Source organism: Choristoneura fumiferana, chromosome 6, assembly GCF_025370935.1.
Source record: "Choristoneura fumiferana chromosome 6, NRCan_CFum_1, whole genome shotgun sequence".
Lineage (NCBI taxonomy): Eukaryota > Metazoa > Arthropoda > Insecta > Lepidoptera > Tortricidae > Choristoneura > Choristoneura fumiferana.
Genome location: NC_133477.1, coordinates 8,946,201 through 8,968,503, shown reverse-complemented (window position 1 = coordinate 8,968,503; position 22,303 = coordinate 8,946,201). Strand labels below are relative to the sequence as shown.

Here is a 22,303-nt window from a genome sequence, read left to right as displayed (position 1 = left end):
TCCATACAGCAAGATACTGAAATGGAAGACGACGAGGCACGGTCGGAGGCGACGTTCCGCTTCACCGTGACGAACTTTCGTAACCTCAAGGACTCTGTGTTGTCTCCACCGTGCTATGTGCGCAACTTGCCGTGGAAGATAATGGTGATGCCTCGCCAGGCGCCTTCACCTGACCGCCAGCAGCAGAAGTCCTTAGGGTTCTTCCTGCAGTGCAACGGCGAGAGCGAATCTTCCAGCTGGTCATGTTATGCCATGGCCGAGTTGAGGCTGATCTCACACAAGCCCGATAGCGAGCCCTTTTTTAGAAAGATACAACACCTGTTCTATAGGTATGTTTGTTACTGTTATTTTTATTTAATTTACTTTCTGAATCGAATTTTATTCAAAACATTTTAGGAGTTATAGGTAGTTTATACCTATCACGATCTCTAATGTTCTTAAGCAAGCAATATTGATGGTGTCTATACAAATCTCAGATTTCAAACATAACGCGGTCCGACTCTTGGGATACGTACTGAGAATAAATTTCATCAGATTTTTTTTTATTGTTAATTTCTAAAAGGAAACTTGATACGACTTAGTCGAAAGTTTTCCCTGTTATTTTATTTAAAAAAGCCTTAAATTCGGGAACTGCCTTCTCGTGATTTTGTTTGAATTTTCAAGGTACTTTTACATTTAGACGATTATGTTTTATGTTTTCGTCCTATAGAAATTATTTATATTGTACCTTCCTGAAAGTTTTCACAAAACATTTATCCACTACTACAAAATACAAATACATACTTCATTTATATAAACCTTCTGTGAAAAATTATCAAACCGATGGTGAACACCGCATTTAAATCAATCGCTTACTTAAAAAGATCTGTGTCTAAAGACGGCGAGATGTGACTTTATTTTGTATTATGGAAATTTTCACGGTTTCTCAATAGACAGTACCTTTTTTAACCCTTATTAGACCAAGGAAAAAAACGTTCGTAATATAGAACGCGGTAGTGTAGTGATGTTTGGCAACTCACACGATTTTTTAACACGTAAATAAATAGGGGTTTACACATAAAATAAAATCTCACTAACATTTGTGAAAGTGGCGATATTTCATAATCATAGCAAGTAAGTAAATATTTGCTTTCCTGTTTACTCAACAGCAAGGAAAATGATTGGGGCTTCTCACACTTCATGGCTTGGAACGATGTTTTAGATCCCGAGAAAGGGTATATCAAGGATGACGCGATCACTCTTGAAGTGCATGTTACCGCTGAGGCACCACACGGGGTTTCTTGGGACTCTAAGAAGCATACAGGCTATGTTGGTAAGTAGAAGTTGTAAGAAGATTTACCTTTAAGACTTTCGAACCTTTCACTCACGCTTGACGGTTGAAGCTTTTAAGGCTCGTGTTAAAGGTTTAACTCAAAAAGAGCCCCAAACCTTTCAAGACCTGCGACTTTATCTAGGTCATCCGACCATCTCGTTGGTTGAAGTCCTACGCTGCGCTTGCCGTTTAAAGGTTCGAGAACCCCAACGGCCATCTGTTTTCCATGCTATTTGGCCCGTCCATTGGCACTTCAACGAGCTAATACGCATGCCTATGTCGGTGACCCTCGTTCTTCTGCGTGTCTTCTTATTTCTGATTCGATCCCGTAGAAAATCTCCGAGCATAGCCCTCTTCATATCTCGCTGAGCAACTTTGAGCCTATAGTAAAGCACCACGTCTCGTATCCGTATGTCATCTCATCACAGACAACACAGAAGAATTCAACATTAACTTTTGAAAATAAAGCCTAGTTTATATAAACATTTTTTAATGGTTCACAGTTATTTAATCTAGATATATTTGTTACGGAATGTAAACCATGATTACCCTTAAAGCTCCCGATATTTCGACGCAGTTGCATGCATAATCATGATCACGGGTAGACGGGAGCTTAAAAGTAGTCACGGTGTACATCCCGTAACAAATATATCTAGTATGTCTTATCGCAGCAAAATGACGTTGCCCAGTCACTATAGTATATGTATATATATAGATTTATGACATCACGCAACAAAATTGATTTGATTACGTTAGTAGCCGATAAAAACGAACATCGTTACGTCATAAGTATTTTATTTTTTAACCTGTTCAATTGCACTTAGCTAAATCAGTAGCAAGTATGAGGGAAGTTGTAGTGTTAAGAAATAACAGCGGTTTTTCTCGTGATGCTCGTACTGATTTAAACTAGCCAATGGGATGAGGATGCTTGTTTCAACTGTATAGTAATAGTTTAGATTATCTACCATCGCGAACCGGGATTGTTGAGCCACTCGCCACTGTTCATAATTTAGCAGAGTTATAAATACTTGTAGTAAATATTGTCATTAATAAACTAGAGTGGCATTATACGGTTAAATTACGAACAGTGGTAAGTGGCTCAACAATCCTATTCGCGACTGTACGTTTATTTAACTTTGTTGTACAGTCAACTGCAGAGAAAAGTAAACCCTCTGGTACCAGTTCAGATTTCTTTTATGCAGCTTTTTTTTAGTTCATTAAATTGTCCTTCTGCTGTGCATACATAGTCGATATTCTGTTTTAGTAACAATGGAACATAATTCTTACAGGGTTGAAGAATCAAGGCGCCACTTGTTATATGAACTCGCTGTTGCAAACTCTGTACTTTACCAATCAACTAAGAAAAGCTGTGTACAAAATGCCAACAGAATCCGATGACAGTACTAGGTAAAGGAGAATGTTTAGATTTTAAATTGCTTTATTAATTTACGAATTGTGATTTTTCGTTATCCGTTTTAGTGCTTTATTTAAGTGTTATAAATGCATTATAAAGTAGAAATATATTTCTGTGGCTTTTCTGAATGACGCGCAACGCGCTGCCGTTAACGTACATTATTTCTTTGTCTTTTGACGTTTATTGGAAGGAGATGGCTAATGCTATCATGGTGGCGGTCTCGGTATGATATTTATTGGCTCTGTTATCTCAAAACCCACAATGCTTATTAAATTTGTTGTTTTTTTAATAAATAAATAGCCGATTTAACTCTATTTGACATACGTTTTTGAACTGTCACAGTGCCCCCGCTTCGCATGGTTTTTTTTATGGTAGGTAATTCTGAACTGTGACGTCACTAACTACTCAACTCAATTGACAACTATTTTATTTCAAAGCTACTAAAAATGAAATTTTACAGTTAGTTGAAAATTAATCATTTTATTTATAACGTCTTTTACTTTCTAGATCGGTGGCATTGGCATTGCAGAGAGTATTCTATGAATTGCAATTTTCGGACAAGCCCGTTGGCACCAAGAAATTAACGAAGAGTTTTGGATGGGAGACCCTGGATTCGTTCATGCAGCATGATGTCCAGGAGTTCCTAAGGGTCAGTATATTAAAACTGTTGGTAATATCATTTAACAAATTTCTTATACGTTTTACAAAGAAAGAATAAGGAATGACAGAGCAGTGACTCTCCTTGAGTTGTTGGTACTCGTACCTACTCAAGGGTGGTGGTGATTTATTCATCATTTACCATGAGATGACCCTCATGCTTGTTTGCCTTCCTCTCTTAATAAAAAATGCAGGTATTTGTTTATGTGCTCAAATGTATTTTTGTCGTTTGACGAACCAAGTTGTGAAAGAACTTTTTAAATATCCTAAAAACATGAAGACGTGGACGACGTTTTAAATTGACAATTATTTATACACAGAGATCTGACTTGGACTATGACGTCATTCATATGCCACGACGACCATAGAAAGTCCGTACTAAATTTCATTTTTGTAGAAAGAGATGGAATGCAAACTTCATTCGCTCGTATCTTTCTTATTGTTTTACAGATGTTGATGATTTTTATGTCAGTCGTTTTATTTTTCAGTTTTAAATCACATAAATTATTTAAGAGCAAAGTTTGTGTAGGTACCACGCATGTTCCCTATTAGAAAAAAATCATTTAATGATACAAATAACTCTTAATCCTTACTTTTGATTTGTTGTTGTCACAATGCGGTGCAATTTATCTCACGTGCTTGGTATCATTTCAAGGTCGAGTTGTTTTGTTTATACCTTTAATTTGCCCCGTCATTTTACAATTATACATAAAAATGCATAATGGAATGTAAGAAATGATAATTCATGTAAGATTCTCTCTCTTGCTTTTCCCCTTAGATCACATTTACAATAGGCTAAATTCCTAAACAAAAAACCGGCCAAGAGCGTTTCGGACACGCCCAACATAGAGTTCCGTAGCCATTACGAAAAAAATCAAGTAATATCATGTGCGTTATAACACGATTAAAACACATAATACAGTCTTAAAATCTATTACCAGAAAAAGAGCGTATCTTCACGGCACTTACGTCCTTTTGTTGAGAAGCGCAGTTTTTCGGCAATAACTCAAAAACGGTATATCTGATCATGTTGAAACCAATTTTCGTTGAAAGTATTTATTAAGCGTTACCTTTCCATATTATTTGCATATTTTTTGGACGAACGGTTTACAAGATAGAGGGGGGTAGGGGGGGCACAATTTTTGCTACTTTGGGAGCGATTATTTCTGGAAATCTTCACTTAATCAAAAAAGCTTTTTAGAAACCTTACTATCTTTTCAAAAGAGCTGTCGGACTATGTGCCACACGTTGATGCGAGTTAAAAAAATCGATTTCTGTTACGTGTATGGAGTGTCCCCCCTATAAATATTTATTTTTGTAGTTTAACTAGAAAACTAAATAGCGGCATATACATCTGTACTCCAAATTTCATTGATATACATCTTGTAGTTTTCGAGTAAAATGCCTGTGACATACGGACGGACGGACAGACACAGACAGACAGACAGATAGACAGTCGGACTTGACGAAACTATAAGGGTTCCTTTTTTGCCATTTTGGCTCCGGAACCCTAAAAATTATCCGTCAGTTCGATTTTGAAAAAAAATCGGAAAGTATTTTTTCTTTCGTCAGACAAACAATAGTTATTTGTGTCACAAGGGAGCAAAATGGTGTATTTACGGCGAGGGCGTAAATTGAATCCAGAATGTAGCGAAGGATTCTACAATAGAATCCTGAGCGTAGCGAGGGATTCTAAAGTAGAATCCTAAGGGTAATGAGGGATTCAAGTGTTAGCGCCCAAGATGAAAATAATTTTGCTCCCGAGTGGCTCATACAACTTTTCACACCGAGCATTAATAAACTTGAAAAAAATAATTCTAAATATTAATAAAGAACAACCAGCATAGAAAATGACGTGGCTTTACAATTAACAACTTAAAAAAAATTGCAATAAAACACTTAGAAAAGCCTTGAACAGAAAAGTTGCACTTTGCTCCCTCTCGCCAGGGAGGAAAAGTTACTTTTCTGAAGGAGAGGTGTGAAATATTTATTTGTGTATTGCTCCCTTGCAAAATTATGTATTTACGGCGAGGGCGGTGCATTGAATCCAGAATGTAGCGAAAGATTCTACAATAGAGTCCTGAGCGTAGCGAGGCGTTAGCCCTAGATGAAAATAATTTTGCTCCCGAGTGACTCATACAACTTTCGCACTTTCGAGTATGACGAAAATTGTAATAAAACAATTCTAAATATAATTAAAGAGCAACCAGAAAATGGCTTGGTTTTACAATTATCAACTTCAAAAAATTGCATTTGCAAAATTCACTTAGGAAAGCACTGAACAGAAAAGTTGCGCTTTGATCCCTCTTGTCAGGGAGGAAAAGTTACTTTTCTGAATGAGAGGTGTGAAAAAAAATATGGACATATAGCCAGTTAAAGTTACTTGTGATGTCACATCTACGTACAGTACGATTACTTGGAGTTAACACTTGACAGATGGGCGTGCCTTCAGTCAATTTTCAACTTTGAGTTCATACAAATAAAATAGTTTTTACATAATCTGTTAACGTGGGTAGCGGTATACTAAAAATGGCTTTATTTGTATGACGTCAAAGTTGTAAATTGACTGAAGGCACGCCCATCTGTAAGTGTTAACTCCAAGTAATCGTACTGTACATGTTTTATTAAGGAGTGACGTCACGGGCCGCCTCTCCCGACACTTAAACGCGCTTCATCTTTCTCTCTCTCTCTATCTGTTCTGATAATCTAACGGACGGACTAAATTAACCAGTAAGCTTGATTTCCGTAAAACGTAAGCCTGTAATAAGGCCGCCTTTACATTAGCGCGCTAGGAGCGCTTGTGAATGCAAATGTAAAAGCAGCCTAACATTAATGTATGCTAAAAATAAATAATTTGTCTGACAATGATATATTGTTTCAGGTACTGTTAGACAAATTGGAGAGTAAAATGAAGGGCACATGTGTGGAAGGCACTGTGCCGAGGTTGTTTGAAGGGAAAATGACGTCTTACATCAAATGCAAGAACGTCAACGTTTCGAGCACTCGCGTTGAAACGTTCTACGATATACAGCTCAACATAAAGGGAAAGAAAAATAGTAAGTATCGGTTGTGTTATGTATGAGGGTGTAAGTGGAGGGGAAAAGTAGACAGTGGTTCTGAAATCGAAATCATAAATTGCACCATTATGATTACTTCAAGTCACCACAGGACCTGCAATCTACTATATTTTTGAGGCGTTTGATTTATTAAGTACTGTGTAAATTTTCCCGTAGTTTTGTTATGTTTCACATAACCTTTAGTTTTTTTATTGTAACTCTTGCATGCCAAGCCAATATCATGATTATTTTGCATAATTTGAAAAAACATTAATTAATGTATACACAAACTTTCTGGGTTTCTTTTTACATCATTTTTATGAAAATTATTATAAAATGTGTTGAATTTTTACTTTAGACTGAGACTAGGTATTTGTTTAGTTAAGATCACATTATGTATTAATATAAAATAAAAACTATTAAATAATTTAAAAGAATATTATCGGTACTTGAGTCGTGTCGCCACCATCCCAAATTTATTGCGTCGCGTGTAAAAGGAAGAGATTTTAAACGTAAACATGACGCTACCACTACCACAGCGTGTTTACAATTTGTCTCGCTTATTTGTTAAGATGACTAACACGCAACGATCAAATTATAAACTGAGATTTCTATCCCGCAGTCGATGAGTCATTCAAAGACTACATCAACACGGAGACCCTTGACGGCGAAAACAAGTATGACGCAGGCGAGCACGGCCTCCAAGAGGCGGAGAAGGGCGTCATCTTTGCTTCGTTTCCTCCGGTGCTGCACTTACACCTCATGCGGTTCCAATACGACCCGATAACTGACAGCTCCGTCAAGTTTAATGACCGGTAAGCGTCGTGTTTTTTTATCTGACTGTCCGAAAATAGAAGTGTTTTTGTTTTTAGGCCTGTTTTGGTAGTGAGCATTACTCAACCTCTATATTTGCTAGTGTATTATTATCAAAGTAGTGCATAGTTGGAAAATAACAGTCGTAGTAGGTTTATCCGACACAGGCCTAGTGTAGTAGTGATTAGTTACGTAGTAGAAATCATATTTGAAATTTACCAAGATGATCTTTCTATCTCTCGCTACTAACTTTCACATTTAATACAAGATTTTTACTAATAGCATTGTTATCGAACTTACACGTGTATATCAAATTTTAAGCCGCCAGACTACTGGAGTGGATTGAAATTAACAAACAAATATGTATTTTATACGAGGTGAAATTAGATAAAAGCATGTATAAATTGATGATATGCAGTGTAGTTCAAACTGCTACTAATTCTGGACTCCGGGTGTTTTTCTCCATTATTAATATTATGTAAGGTTAGAGTTGTGGATAACGCTCATTTTGAGGCTTAAAGACTCGAACTCTTAAGACTAGAAACCGTCTTTGCGGCCTAAGAGTCGTTAAGCCTCGAGAGTCTTTAGGGTTCGAGTCTTGTAAGCCTCGAAATGAGCATTTTTCACAACACTACGTAAGGTCCAGTCAAGTAACAAAAATGTTTGCTCCTAGGTTCGAGTTCTACGAACACATTAACTTGGACGCGTACTTGCAAGAGAAACCCGAAGTACCGGCCGACTACACGCTTCACGCCGTGCTAGTTCACTCGGGCGACAACCACGGCGGACATTACGTCGTGTTCATCAACCCTAAAGGCGATGGCAAGGTAAGCAGCAGACAGTTCCGGCACACTACACGTATTAGCCCAAAAACTTCAAACAATTAAAATGTTTATTCTGTAAGCCGCAAAAACAGACACTTTTTTATACTATCAGCGCTTTCGAAAAGACCATCATTGCCAAGAAGAATGTGCCGCCAAGAGACTTGCCAGAAAGAGTTTTTTTTAAAACAGAAGAAAATATATCATTACATTACAAATAAAATACATATAAAAAGTAAGTAGTTTTCAAGCTTCATAGCAAGTTTAGGAAATCATATAATGTTGGAGGCATACAATCTTGATGTCGAAGCTTAGTCGACTAGATCTGATCTCGTATCACCATAGTTGCCTTCTTGCGAGACAAATGTATAAGGTAGCTGGTTGTTTACCGCAACTCGGAGACTTGTTGCGCGTATTTTTCGTGATCGGCTATTAGGCGCTGTTCATGCTAGCCTAGCTCCTGGAGAAAGCCTGGCAGACCGTTTGCCGACGACTTCCTAGAGTGATCCCGGTGACCCGAGGTGTACTGCCCTGTAGTTCCCCATGTCAGAACATTCCAGCAGGACCGAGGGTGACCGTCTCTTCTGGCTCCATGTACGCTCTGCACACCTAGATAGTCTGTAACACCTACATTATGTCAGCGTTGACGCAAATAAACTCATCGCAACTAAAACACAATATTGATGCCACATTGATTTGATGCTTTCGGATTATTCGATGTTTGTCATTATTTGGTGAGAGTTGTAGTTATATATTTGTTTCTCAAGACTTGACAATTTTATTTATACAACATGCCCTGAAAAATAACTTATTTAAGGTTTTTTTTTCAGTGGTGCAAGTTCGACGACGACGTGGTTTCCCGCTGTACGAAGCAAGAGGCCATAGAGTACAATTATGGAGGGCACGATGAAGACATGGCTCTGACAGTGCGCCACTGCACCAACGCTTACATGTTGGTGTATATTAGGTAACTGTTACTGCTATAATTCTAGTTTAGAATCCAGAGTTGAGTCATAACTTCATTGGAAATTCGACTCATTCAACTGAGTGATTCTGGGTTAATGAATTTTATCTTGTTTCTTATTCTGCTCCATTGTCCAAGAGAGGACAGTTACAGAGTTTCTTAACTGTTATTTTAAAATTAATGTGCTTAGGGTATAGTCCTTAACATAATAAGCTTATAGCTACAACAAAAATGTACGTGTGATTGATCGATCTTTGATTTATTTGACCAGCCGTTCTCAAACTTTTTTGGTGACGGCCGGAAACTTATTATTAACTGGATCCCTAAAATACTCAAAAGCAACAATTTGATGTTGCGTTCTGCAATGTTCCGATATAATACGCGAAACACATTTAGAGAATGGCTGAGTTAGAGGAAAGGAGCATTGTAATAAGAAAAGCATTTGTATTTTTTTTTATTACGAATTATAATTGCAGGGATTCTCAATTGAAAACGGTGCTGCAAGAGGTGACGCAACCAGACATACCGTCTGAATTGAGCGAAAGGCTCGCCGAGGAAAAGAGGATTGAGACGGTAAGTTGCCACTGTACTTATCAACGCCCAAACACTTAAATCTCATCATCATCATCTGCTGGAAGACGTCCACTGTTGAACAAGGGCCTTCCCTTAGAAAGCTAGAATGAACGACAACTTGCCACTTACATCCACCGGTTGCCCGCAACTCTGGCAATGTCCTCAGTCCACCTTGTGGGAGGCCTGCCAACGCTACGTCTTCCGGTTCGTGGTCGCCATTCGAGGACTTTTAGCAAACAATAGCTGAAGCAATTTAACTGCAACATTTATGTTCTTTGTTTATTTTTCTGTCTGTACATTTCTCATCACATAATTATTTTTTTTGGCTGGTAAAACTGAGCAATATCAGTATTCCACCGAATTATTGAATCAAGTTTTGTTTATAAAAAAAATCTAACGATTAATGAGCAGAATACCTCCCTAACAACAGCTTAAAACACTTCCAGATCCGTCGCAAGGAGCGCAACGAGGCTCACCTATACATGACAGTGAACGTGGTACTAGAGGATGACTTCGACGGCCACCAGGGCAACGACCTCTACGATCCAGAACGTGCGCACTACCGCGCATTCCGCGTGCGCAAGCAGGCTACCGTCGCTGAACTCATGGAGATGCTGGCAGAGAACTTCCGTTATCCGCAGAAGCATCTGCGCCCGTGGCCGTTCAGTGCGCGCTCCAATCAGGTGAGACTCGTTTCTGTGACTGACTATAGTACAAAATGGACTATGAATAAAAGTCATGTAGGTTAGTATTATTTGTCAACGAAAAAGGTGCACGGTTCAAGCAATGAGTGCATGGCTGGAAATGAACCAAAAATTATACCACTGTCAGCAGTCCCTAGCGATCTGACTGAACACTGGGCGATTGTGCATCATTGGTTGTATACTTTTTTTATATGATAGGGGGCAAAGTGGCAGGCAGGATTTTCTTTGAAGTGTGAATAACCGTCATCATCGCCATTACGGACTGTAATCCATTGCTCACTGATATAATACTCTGGCACTGGGACAATATTCAGCGACATTTAATATCTCCTGTACACAATGGTCATGGCCTGTTGGCCTATTTTTGTATGATATCAAGTGTGCTACTTGTTCGTGAAATATTATTCCTCGCACGTTTTTATTTCAATTTATCAATCATCTCTTTGGCTTACAGCATTTCTAGTGTTACACGACCTCTTCAACTTATAACGCCCATCATTTTATCTACAGACTTGCAGACCAACTTGCCTGGACATAATCAACGACCAACTGAAGACAGTAGCAGACGTGTCGGAGAACACAAACCCGTGGAACATTTTCTTAGAAATGCTGCCGCCTGACTCTGGTCTAAGCACGCTGCCGACTTTCGACAAGGATAACGATGTGGTCCTGTTCTTCAAGTTCTACGATCCGAAGCAGAAGCGCATACATTACTGTGGACATCACTACCTGCCCATCGCCAGCAAGCTGCCCGATCTCATTCCGATACTTAACAAACGTGCTGGTAAGTGCTCTGAAATCTTAGGGCCTTGGGCTTGGCGCCGGAGCGGCGTGCTGTTTCAATAGTCTTCAGTAGAGCAGAGACCCGGTTTACACAGCGCTGCTCTATTATTAGGTGCCATGCACCCGCCATGCACCCGCGCGGCCTAACAAGTCTGTGTGTTTTTTTACACTTGGATAATAGAGGAACAAAGGGTTTAAGGCAAATAAAATACGAAAATACCACTTTCTGTAGTTAGCGTGAATGTCGCTGTTTGTATGACGCACGAGATCTCACGTATTTCGGCTGATTTACAAAACCGTAAGAAAGGCCGTAAGGATTTTTTTGACAGAAAATAGCCAAAACCGAAACTGAAGTCTGTCCCTAATAATAACTTATTGTGATCGCTGACATACGAATATTATTATAAAGTGTGTACTGATAATGTATACTTGTTTTGCCAGGTTTCCCGTCCGACACGCCTCTGGTCCTCTACGAGGAGATAAAGCCTGACTTCGTGGAGAAGATAAATAACTACAACGATCCCCTCGAAAAGGTATTATTAATCATTAATCAGTTATCAGTAGTTCTGTTTGGCTGCAACAGAAATAGGTCCCGTAAGGTTCTAAGGTTAATTATTGATACTGAAATCTCTTATTGTTGAAGTAGTAGCGAAAGGCAGATATTTATTGAGTATTTAAATTGTTTACCACTTAATTGAATTCGTTTGGGAGGATTCCTTTCTTATCTCTACAGAAGGATTTGCTGGAAAGAATTTAGGTTTTTCAAGTTACACTAGGGCCTAGTGACTAGGCGAATGTCATACTCGTACTTTGACTACCTTTTAGGCTGCTTCAAACAGATGAAATACTAGGATTGAAATACCTAATACTTCTAAAATCATGTCGAAAGAAGTATCCTCCCAACATTCTAGTTCATTCTTGGTACTTGGACAACCAATTCATTTATAGTTACCATGTATGGCCGGTACAGGTATGGTACGTGTCACTATAAATTATACATCGTACTCACAATCCAGCTTAGACAGTAATAATGCTTTTTAGCTGCCATCTACGTACCAGTTATCTTATAGAGGCCGAGTAGGGCGAGTACACTTGCGCTTTTTGGCTCGGTCACTGTTTCGGTTTAGTTTTTGATAAAAAGCAACTTGTAGAAAAATTAACTTTATAATAGTCTCTCACTCAACTCGATAGCCTGTAGTGCTTGATCATAAATCATTGCTAAAACTTATCTAAATTAATGTTTAAAATGCTGATTTGTTTTAAAACAATGGTTTAGTTTTTTTGCTAATAAGTTTGTAATACTTTATAATTTAATGGAAAATTAAAAGGATGCTGTTTAGAAAACGAATCGGCATAAATACGAGTAGGGCGTGCAATTCTTACACATAACGATATATAAGTTAAATTTCACGGTATTCCTCCCTGACGACACGACACCAAGTGTCTATTTCACCACTCATGGATAAATTTTATGTGCCAGATAACTATGATGTCGTCCCTGTTTGTTTTATCTGAATAATCAGAGACGGCATCCATCTGTCACCTAAAAATATATATATGATTGGCGAAACAGGCCCTAAACTTTCTAAATGACTTCATTAAATTACTATTGGAATAAATTTTTAGTGTACCATACGTAATTTTTAGGGTGTTAATGTGAATTATCATTAAAACTCCTATAGCGCCACTAACAATAAAAATAAAATAAAATATAGTATTCGTACTTTTGAATTGACCATAAACTGCCCGGCACTCAATAATCTAATAGCTTTCCAAGCTCCTTGTATCACAAGCGAGAACCCCACCTCTCTCTACATGGCAATTGCACGCCCTAAAACGTAACATTGTGGCGGCGGCGGCCTTAAGGCGGCCGCCGCTCGGGTTGAGTCGTGTGCACGCGGCCAGGCTTTGGACGAACTGATGGATGGCGACATCATCGTGTTCGAGCGAGCCGACCATCGGCACGAGGACCTGGAGCTGCCTACTTGCCAGGACTACTTCAAGTACATCTTCTACAAGGTTGAAGTGCAGTTCGTGGACAAGACCCTGCCTAATGATCCTGGGTGAGTCAACGATGTGCTTACTAAGTCTATGAGAATTTTCATGGCACAAAGTTAACATATGAATGGTGACTTCACTGTACGTATGGTTCTGGTTGTCATACGCCAGAGAGTGTAAATCTTCAAATCATCATCTACATAACTACATTCTGTCGGCACAATATGTGCTACTTCTTCTCTCGCTGTGCTCACGTACAAACGTTCTCATGGACTATACTAATGGTCGACGAGTCCAAATATCCAACTAAAGTTAGCGTGGCTAAGATTCTAATTAAATCTCCTGTAGAATTTATGACGCACTTACTGTCTAGGCAGGTGTATTCTTTGCATTATGAGGGAGATTAGTCCTTATGCCAGTATGCGATTAGTTATTAAAATAGCTGCTTAAAAAAATACTCTCTGGCAGTAAATAAATGTAATAAATATTAACCAGGATTATTATAATTTATAACTAATGCACGCAATCGATAGCGCTTGTATTATAATTTAAGTTTTTTTTTAGATTCACAATGGAATTGTCAATGCAAATGCGTTACGAGCAGATGGCGAGGGCGGTCGGCTTGCGGCTTAATGTCGACCCTTACTTAATACAGTTCTTCAAGTGTCAGAAGTAAGTTAAATCATGCTCTTCCTTATATGAAAGGGTACTTTAACCCTTAATAAGGCCCCATTTACTGGAGTATCCCCATCAGGAGACCCACTTGCTCGTTTGCCATCCAGTCGAATAAAAAATAATTAAATAAAAAATAATTAATAAAAGTAACCTACCACAGAATCAAAAGCAGCTATCGAATACATACAGTCAAGGGCAAAGATATCGACACGGCCAAAGTAGCAAAAATATGTACACGTCTTTATGCACTTAACATTAAGGCCGTGTATACATATTTTTGCAACTTTGGCCGTGTCGATATCTTTGCCCTTGACTGTACCTAACAAAGAATATTTTTAAAGCTAGTCGTATTTTCAATAATTACAATGAAAATTGTGACGTATTGTGATATTATTAAGGTTCAGTTTCCAACTCAATGCACACTTGCTGAATCGCCTCTACCTTATTAAGGGTTAAGAACGAATTTGTATCATCATTACGTAGCTGTTAAAGTTAACTTTGAAATACATGTAGAAGACAATTATATCCCTTAACCCGAGGCCTTATTTATTGAATCGGGGGTTGCGGAGGTCCATATCAATGAACTGAAACAATTAGTTTGCTCTGACATCTGGTAGCATTGGTTGTGTTGCTCTGATTGAGTTCGAAACGCGTCAGTGTAGCGTGGTGGTGGTGATAGATGGGTTTGTGTGATTTGTGTGTGTGTTATTACAGTGAAGAGGTGGAGTAACACACATTTCTTGCATTCTCGTAGCTATCATAGGGTCGCGGGTGAGCTAAGTAATTGTTGCAGTTCATTGAGGCCTTATTGTCTATCACACTTGTCACACGGTGTAAGACGAGGGTAGAAAGAAATGGTGAATGCGATCGCGGACATTAGCGCGGTAGACAACACGGCCTCAGGTTACGATGGGCTAAAGGGCCCCATACACGGTACGATTCGTCTGTACGATCGATCTGATGAAAATCGTGATGATTGATCGTAAAGAGCCATACACTGTCGATTCATCGTTACGATATACATGATTGCATGGGTTTTTGTTGCGATCTCCGACTTCGTCTTCGATGAAGTAAATCGTTAACGATCTTGACATACACTATCGATTCGTCGTTTCGATCGGTTTGAAGCGACGGATCGTATAGACGAATCGTACAGTGTATGAGGCCCTTAAGGTACGATGTGGCATGGTGTAATAGGCAGAGATTTAAGGTTAAATGCAATTTGAGCTATAATGTAGATTATTAATATTGTTTCGTTTGCTATTGTTGTAGTTACAAGGACACCCCTGGCCTGCCGCTGCGGTATTCCTACGACGGCATACTGAAGGATCTGTTAGTGTACTGTAAACCAAAGTGCCCTAAGAAATTGTTCTATCAGATTTTATCTATTAAAGTTAACGAATTGGACAATAAGAAACAGTTCAAATGTTTATGGGTAAGTGTACATTTAATTTATTTATTCGATAAATTCGTCAGATTTTACTTGAAAATATGAAAAAGTTTACTAAACTAAACAAGGTATTGATTTACAGGTTGGTCCAAATTATAAAGAAGATAAAGAATTAATTTTATATCCAAACAAGGGTGGTAAAGTCGCAGACATATTAGAAGAGGCAGCTAAAGTTGTTGAAATGTCACCCGATGGATCTGGCAGGTCAGTTGAGTAAATTAATATAAATTTAATAAAATAAAATGTCACTAATGTAAAATTTTGCCATAATTAATAATGTTATATGATAGATGATACAGGCTAGCATTTTTAGCTTGGCATTAAATTTATTGGTGTAAAATCACCATTGTGTTAGCGTTCTCCAATGGTGCGTTTACTCCTATACTATCAACACGCCCACTTTGCATTTGCATACGCTAGCCGACACTAGATCAAGCGTCGTACACTACCTTTAAACACATTTTGAAAATTGTACTGTAGGGAATGCGACATTAGGCTTATTTTCCATAATTAACTTGAGTCGAGTGGCTGTTGTTACACGTGTGCGAAGAGCTTTAGGCTGCATTTTTAACCAAATATATCGAGGGTATTCTGGCAGAACCGCATTAGTGCACAATTTTTATTTACTTATACGGTTTTGCTAGATAAATAAAGCAGAATAAAGTGAGTATGCCTATGTATGTAACTTTAAAAAAAAATTTTGCACTTATTCTGTTTTGCCAGAATACCCTCGATATGCGAGGATGTGTTGTGAGGAATGTGTTTTTCATGAACCAATAGAAACGCTTCATTTACCCCACCTCGCTCCGTTCAGCTGTTTCCATCATGTGCTGTTCCATGATGTGCTGTGCGAGGAATGGGTAAATGAAACGTTTCTATTGGTTCATGAAAAACACACACACAAACACATCCTCGCGCATCTTTGGTATTGATTCACTTTGTTTGGTGGTTCCAGGCTAAGGATCGTGGAGGTGTCATGTCACAAGGTGCTGCCGGGTCCCGACTCAGAGTTGACGCTCGACCAGGTCATCATCTCTCCGCCGCGGCTCTACCGAATAGAGGAGATCCCCAGGGACGAGCTCCATTTACAGGTAACATAGTCATGCCGATGGTTCCAACCATTTTTAAAGTGTCCGCGAAGTTGTAGCGATGTCTATTGCCGTGTCTGTTGCGTTACGGAAGGATCGTGTTTTCTTCTATAAATATCTGATACGACTCTATTTCTAGAGCTGGTAGGACGTGTCAGACATTTTGCGCGCTCCGCTGTGGCAGATATTAATGCAGGTGACTGTACAGTCGAACCATTTGATTCCTGACCCACCGTAGAACTTTGTCACAGTAAGCGTCATAATGAATTCCCTTGTTAAGCAATGCGATGACACTGACTTTTTAGAAGCTTTTATTTAGTTTTACCTGTCCCGTTGTCTGCCTGCCTGTCTGTCTGTAATCAAATCTTGCAAGTAAAATTCGACCAACTTCCACTAGTTGCATTGACCTGAAATTTGGTATAATTATGTAAATTGAGTGGCAATATAAAATAATCTGGTAGTGACATCCTGGTAGTCCGGTCAGGATTGTCTCCACAGGATGGAACTCTTCAATGATTAATGGCATCGACTTGAAATTTGGCATGCAAATGTAGTTTTGGTGACGATACAACTACAGTCAACAGTTTGTATTTAAAATTAAATTTTTACTTTACCAAATACTTATTCTACGAAAAGGTTCCCCAGTGGGTCACGATTCAGTTGGTTCGATAGTATCAAACACGAGTCATTGTTTCTTTTCCCAGGAGGACGAGGCGCTGGTGCCGTGCGCCCACTTCCACAAGCAGGTGTACGCGACGTTCGGCATCCCGTTCTACACGCGCGTGAAGCACCTCGAGCCGTTCCAGGCCGTGCGGGACCGTCTGCAGGCCAAACTGGACATACCCAACAAGGAGTGGGAAAAGGTAACTCTACACCTTTATGGACCAAGATCACAAGGCCGCTGTTACACACAGCGCCATCTATCTACTTTCAACCGAGCTAGTACAGGATTAATCAATTGGAAGAGCTAGCGAGTTCTGCTGGTTCGGAGCTTTGTGAATAGAAGCGCAACGGGGATGCCTCCCCTCGACGACTTTGTACCCGCAAAGAAAATATGGTGGACAGAGTAACGATTATAGCGAAATAAAATTATTTTCTGTAAATCAATATCTTTCGATCCCGCTGCAACGGCCGCCAGACACGACTTATTTTCTGAAGGATGAATGTTTATACATTGCAAGTGCAAAATATCATCAACATAAACGGCGAGTAGCATCGCGAACCGGGATTGTTGAGCCACTGTTCATAATTTAGCCGTGTTATAAAAAAAAAAGAAAAAAAGAAAGAAAATGAAATGATGATGACGAATGAATGAATGGTATAAAAATGTTGTCAATAAATGAGATTAACATTATACGGCCAAATTTCAAACAGTAGTAAGTGGCTCAACAATTCAGATTCGTGACTGTACAGTCGCCTTCTAATATTTCGGAGCGCTCAAGGTGGTCAACAATATCGGCACATACACTATTGTTAAGGTATTCGTAAGGAGTTCATGTATCGATATTTTTGATCACCTTGGCCGCTCCGAAACATCTGATAGCGACCGTATGTACATCACTAACCTGTAACTTTCCGATGAATCGTACCTATAGTAATGGCAAAATGCTCGACAATCTCAACACATGAGCGATCAAGAACAATCTCTCGGAACAAGCGAGTCTAAAAATGAATATGGATAAGACGAAAATGATGATGATATTTTACATTATTGGCAACATGGCGTTACGTGGGTCCTTCCGTGAACACCTGGTGCTGTATTATTGGAAACCGTTTCTAATTATTTTTTTCTTGTTACAGTACAATTTCGCTATAGTGACAAATGGCCGACCTAACTACATAAGTGAAGGAGCGACAATAAACATATTCGACTTTAGGCCAAGCAGTAACGCAAGTAACTATCAACTCTTTACTATAATTTGATTTAAATGGATTGGCATAATATTGGTATTTGCTTATGATTTATGTCAATCCAATTTATAGAAAGGGTAAACAAAGACGCCATTAACCCGACCATAGACATTTAATGATGTGAAAACCTATTGCAAAATAATTAATCTGTTCAGTAAATCGATTAATTTATTAACTGAATAGAGCAAAGTATTTTTGTTTATTTTATTATTAACAATACTTGATTTAATTCCAAAGGCTGTTTATTCAATTATAAAAGCAGTAACTATTTTTTTTATTTAGTAAATAAATAATAATCGCTTATTCAATCGAGTTTTAATCGATTTTTAAAATGTCAAGTTTTCCACCATCTCTATGCTAGTTTATGCTACTACAGATTATACACGAGTTTCATTCAAGAAATAGTGTCAGATTTTGACGAAGATTTTTCAAATGAAAATTAAATATTGAAATCAAGTGAATTTTGGTGAAAAAAGTGATTTGACGTCTAGTTAAAAGAAACGAATTATGGATAAATGTGGGTGTTTATACAAGAATTTCGATTAAATCGGTTTGTTTACACTTTCCATAAATTGGATTGGCATAACGTATAGCCCATGTTAGACTAAGGTAGGGAGTACCGTGGGTTTCAATTAGAATCTCTACATACATATTTTTAACAATCAAACAATTTATTTGTTCAACGGAATCGAGACATTTTGCTCGAATTTGAAATTTAATAAAAATAGCCATTCAGTGAAGCTAATAGCAATAAAAATTACCCCCGGTAAACCCAGCTTTAGAACGAGCCTACTGTTTTTTTATTGTCACGTCACGGTATAAATCTGCGTTTCCAGAGATCTGCGAGGGTACGTTGCGGGGAAAGTGTTTGTCATGAAAAAATAGAAATGCTTCATTTACTTATCCTCGCTCCGGTGAGCTGTTTCCACTAGAGCTGCGCTGAGCGAAGATAAATAAATGAAGTAGCGTACATCTCAGTTGGAAACGCCGCCTAAATCAGTATGAAAACAAGGCGCGGTTATGCGACTGCATGTTCGGCGCATCGTTTGCAAAAAAGTGATACCTTTTGTATGCCTAATGTAATGAAAAACATGCGTTATATAGCCTTAAATTTTAGACTGATCCAGGGACAAGGCATACGAAAGGTTTAATTGTGTTCCGAAATGAACTTCCAAAATTCCAAATTGCAACCATTAGCATAGCGATTATTCGTTGAGGGATATGTGCTAAAATGTAAAAAGATGTGTCCCTTCCAGACGCGACGGGGCGGCCGTGGCTGGGGCTCGATCACATCAACAAGACGCCGAAGCGCTCGCGCGTCAACTATCTCGAGAAGGCCATCAAAATCTACAACTGAGGCCCCGCGCTCCCGCGCCACCGCACTAGGGCCCCGATACTTATGTAAATAACATTTCACTTTCGTTCACGTTACTCTGTTATCTGTCTACGACATCAGAAGCAGATTTATTTCCATATTTTTGCAAAGAATGTGGTCGAGTCCATGTTTTATACATAAGTAGATTAGACCATGTTGTGTGTACATAATTTTGTAATTTTAAAGTCGCATATTTATACGGGCCCTAGACGTAGCCGTTTTTTTCAAGTGAAAGTAACTCAGTGCTGGATGTGATCGACTGAAACTCTCGAGATTTTGTAGATTTTTTGATACTGATATACGATCTTGCAGAGGATTGTGAGCTCGAGAACGCCTCACGTACCTTTGCCATTCGGTATTGTTTAAAACGCTTTGTTACTGTCACTTGGACGTCAATACAAACACCAATTCGACTTCCTATACCGCGCTATTTATTACGTATATATATTTGGACCATAGGTGACACTCATCGTAGTAAATAATTGGAAACAGTAGTCCTGCTAGCAGATGTACGTATCATTGTTTTTGTATTCAAAAGATTTGCAGTTTAAAAAAATAATTAATGATTTTCCGAAAAATAATGACTCCTTAATCGTCTAAACTACAACGACGCGACGATTTTCCTCATCTTACACAGACTATTAAGCGTGGTTCATATAATAATTTACGCGACATAAAAGTTTAACTGGTAAAACTTTTGGGCATTTTATGTCTTCGTTCTTCTCTCTTTTTAAATTGGATGCGTCCATGGAAAATTGAAGACGCTGTTCGAGTTGATTTCGCTGCTAATTTAAACTCCTATTTTCTTATTTATCGGTTACATTTTTATTTCACGCCATTATTTTTGCCACCTTGATTTTGTAATCTTGGCAATATTAAATGTATATCGAAGGGTATAGTCGCGTCTTAGTAGTTTAGGATAATATTTTGTCAATCGTATCGGTTATGTTCAATTAAATGTCAATTTATTAATGCTTGTTAGCATTTCCAGTGTTGAAATCGTGTTTGGCCTCCCCTAATGCTTAGAATGTCGAATTTGAACTTTATTTATTCTTAAGCACGGACTAGTTGGTTGGTCGGAAGCGACTGGTTTCAGCATTTTTGGTGATTCGACTTGAGCATTTCTACAGAGTATACAGCATTATTTAGATACGAGTTTGTACTATGAGATATATTATAATGATGTTTTAAGGGTATTATTATATGTATATAGTCAAATGTGCCTGTGTGTGGTCGCTTGCTGGTATAGGGCGCAGAGTCGTCTTGCCGGCGAAACGCATTTTATTAACGAATTCTCAATGGTTAGAGGTTAGGTGTGTTTCATATCTCATTCGTAGGCGACCGTCCATCAAAACCGACTGTAAGAAAGTTGCGCCGAATCAATCGTTCAATTATGATTATTGAAATATCTTTAAGGTACTAGGATCGAATAAGAACAAAAATAAATAATAAAATTAATGTTTTTTTTTGACAAAGGCTCATTATCATTATCAATGAAATGTTGTGATATGTTGCGTATTAATTATTTTACTAGAAACTGATTAGGTAATTTATTTAGTATATCTTAAGGGTGTGCCCTGACAAGGCTGATTTTTATCGAACCATGTAATAAAGTATTAAAATGGCGTTGACGAAATCTTACTGATGAACATTTTATGATATTTTTAGAACATTAAATTGGATTTGCTATCTAGTGCCAATCTTTATTGGTTGTGGTCTGTCGGAGTGTGGTGAGTATGGCTTGCGCTAGAGCTTTGGTCGACAGTCGCCTACCGCCGCGCTTGCACTGTCCTCGCGCGCACCCTCTACTTTTAACATAGAGTTAAATATATTGTTATCATTATACTATCCATAATACTTTTAGCTATTGCGTTATCATTTATCATGTGTTGAATCTTTACCAATAAATGCTTATTTTTCATAGGACATCTTAATAAATTTATGTTGTAGCTCGTTTTGTATTAGCGTCATTGAATCAAATTTAATCCCATTGATAGTTACATTGTGATATAATAGCAACTATTAGTCGAGCCTGTATATACTTGCTACACCCCTGGGGCGCGGGCCCCGAGTTAACAAGATCCTGCTTTTTCTATTAAATAAATAACGTAACGATATGTGAATTCCTATGTAACCTGTTTTATAGAAAATATTGAAGTGTGGATAGAATAAATGTTTTGACTGTCGAATCACCAAAAGGCGGCGCGGCGGCGCCTTGCACACATCTAACTCTAGCACCTTATTGTTAATTCTGGCTGTAAGCCCTAAAACATCCGAACGTGTATATGTTACTATTTAATTTTTAACTAATTTTTTTGCCGGAAATAATAGTGGCAAATGGGATTATAGTTTCATAGTTGATTGATTCACTATTTACTTAGAACCGTGTGTAGGACTGGACCACGGTTGGAGAGTTCTGACAGCTTGTACTTACAAACTATTGGAGAAGATCCAATGTTTGTTATGTTGGACGTGAACGTTTCACTGAATATAATCCTATATTTGTTTACACTTGTTTATTTTGAACTACCTTTTTACCCTTCCCCTTGTCGTTAACTCCAACGATTATGAAAGACTATTTTATAATAAACAAACTCGATAAGTGAGTTGTAGAGCTGCTCTATGGAAAGAAAAACGGGCTGGCAACGTGGGTCGTCGGGGCGTTTCAAACGCTCGAAAACTCATGTTCCCAGAGATGGATAGTTCTAC

At 38.4% G+C, this 22,303-nt stretch overlaps 1 protein-coding gene across 12 annotated transcripts in view; it reads left to right on the top strand.

The window, feature by feature from the left end:
• LOC141428974 (ubiquitin carboxyl-terminal hydrolase 7-like) overlaps positions 1-22,101 on the top strand; it is a 31,122-nt gene extending 9,021 nt beyond the window's left edge. For 8 of the 12 annotated variants that reach the window (XM_074089075.1, XM_074089074.1, XM_074089080.1 and 5 more), the window contains 20 exons: positions 10-329; positions 1,149-1,312; positions 2,602-2,719; positions 3,234-3,375; positions 6,265-6,439; positions 7,062-7,254; positions 7,926-8,079; positions 8,904-9,040; positions 9,514-9,610; positions 10,057-10,293; positions 10,825-11,098; positions 11,539-11,630; positions 12,964-13,160; positions 13,660-13,767; positions 15,043-15,205; positions 15,303-15,424; positions 16,176-16,311; positions 17,013-17,171; positions 18,109-18,202; positions 19,461-22,101. In XM_074089075.1, coding sequence (XP_073945176.1) covers positions 10-329; positions 1,149-1,312; positions 2,602-2,719; positions 3,234-3,375; positions 6,265-6,439; positions 7,062-7,254; positions 7,926-8,079; positions 8,904-9,040; positions 9,514-9,610; positions 10,057-10,293; positions 10,825-11,098; positions 11,539-11,630; positions 12,964-13,160; positions 13,660-13,767; positions 15,043-15,205; positions 15,303-15,424; positions 16,176-16,311; positions 17,013-17,171; positions 18,109-18,202; positions 19,461-19,576 — 3,198 coding nt within the window. In that variant the 3' untranslated portion in view covers positions 19,577-22,101. Of the gene's footprint in view, positions 1-9; positions 330-1,148; positions 1,313-2,601; positions 2,720-3,233; positions 3,376-6,264; positions 6,440-7,061; positions 7,255-7,925; positions 8,080-8,903; positions 9,041-9,513; positions 9,611-10,056; positions 10,294-10,824; positions 11,099-11,538; positions 11,631-12,045; positions 12,073-12,963; positions 13,161-13,659; positions 13,768-15,042; positions 15,206-15,302; positions 15,425-16,175; positions 16,312-17,012; positions 17,172-18,108; positions 18,203-19,460 lie in introns of all 12 variants that reach the window. The other 4 variants (XM_074089077.1, XM_074089076.1, XM_074089079.1 and 1 more) reach the window with 4 other exon arrangements.
• Positions 22,102-22,303: the final 202 nt, after the last annotated feature.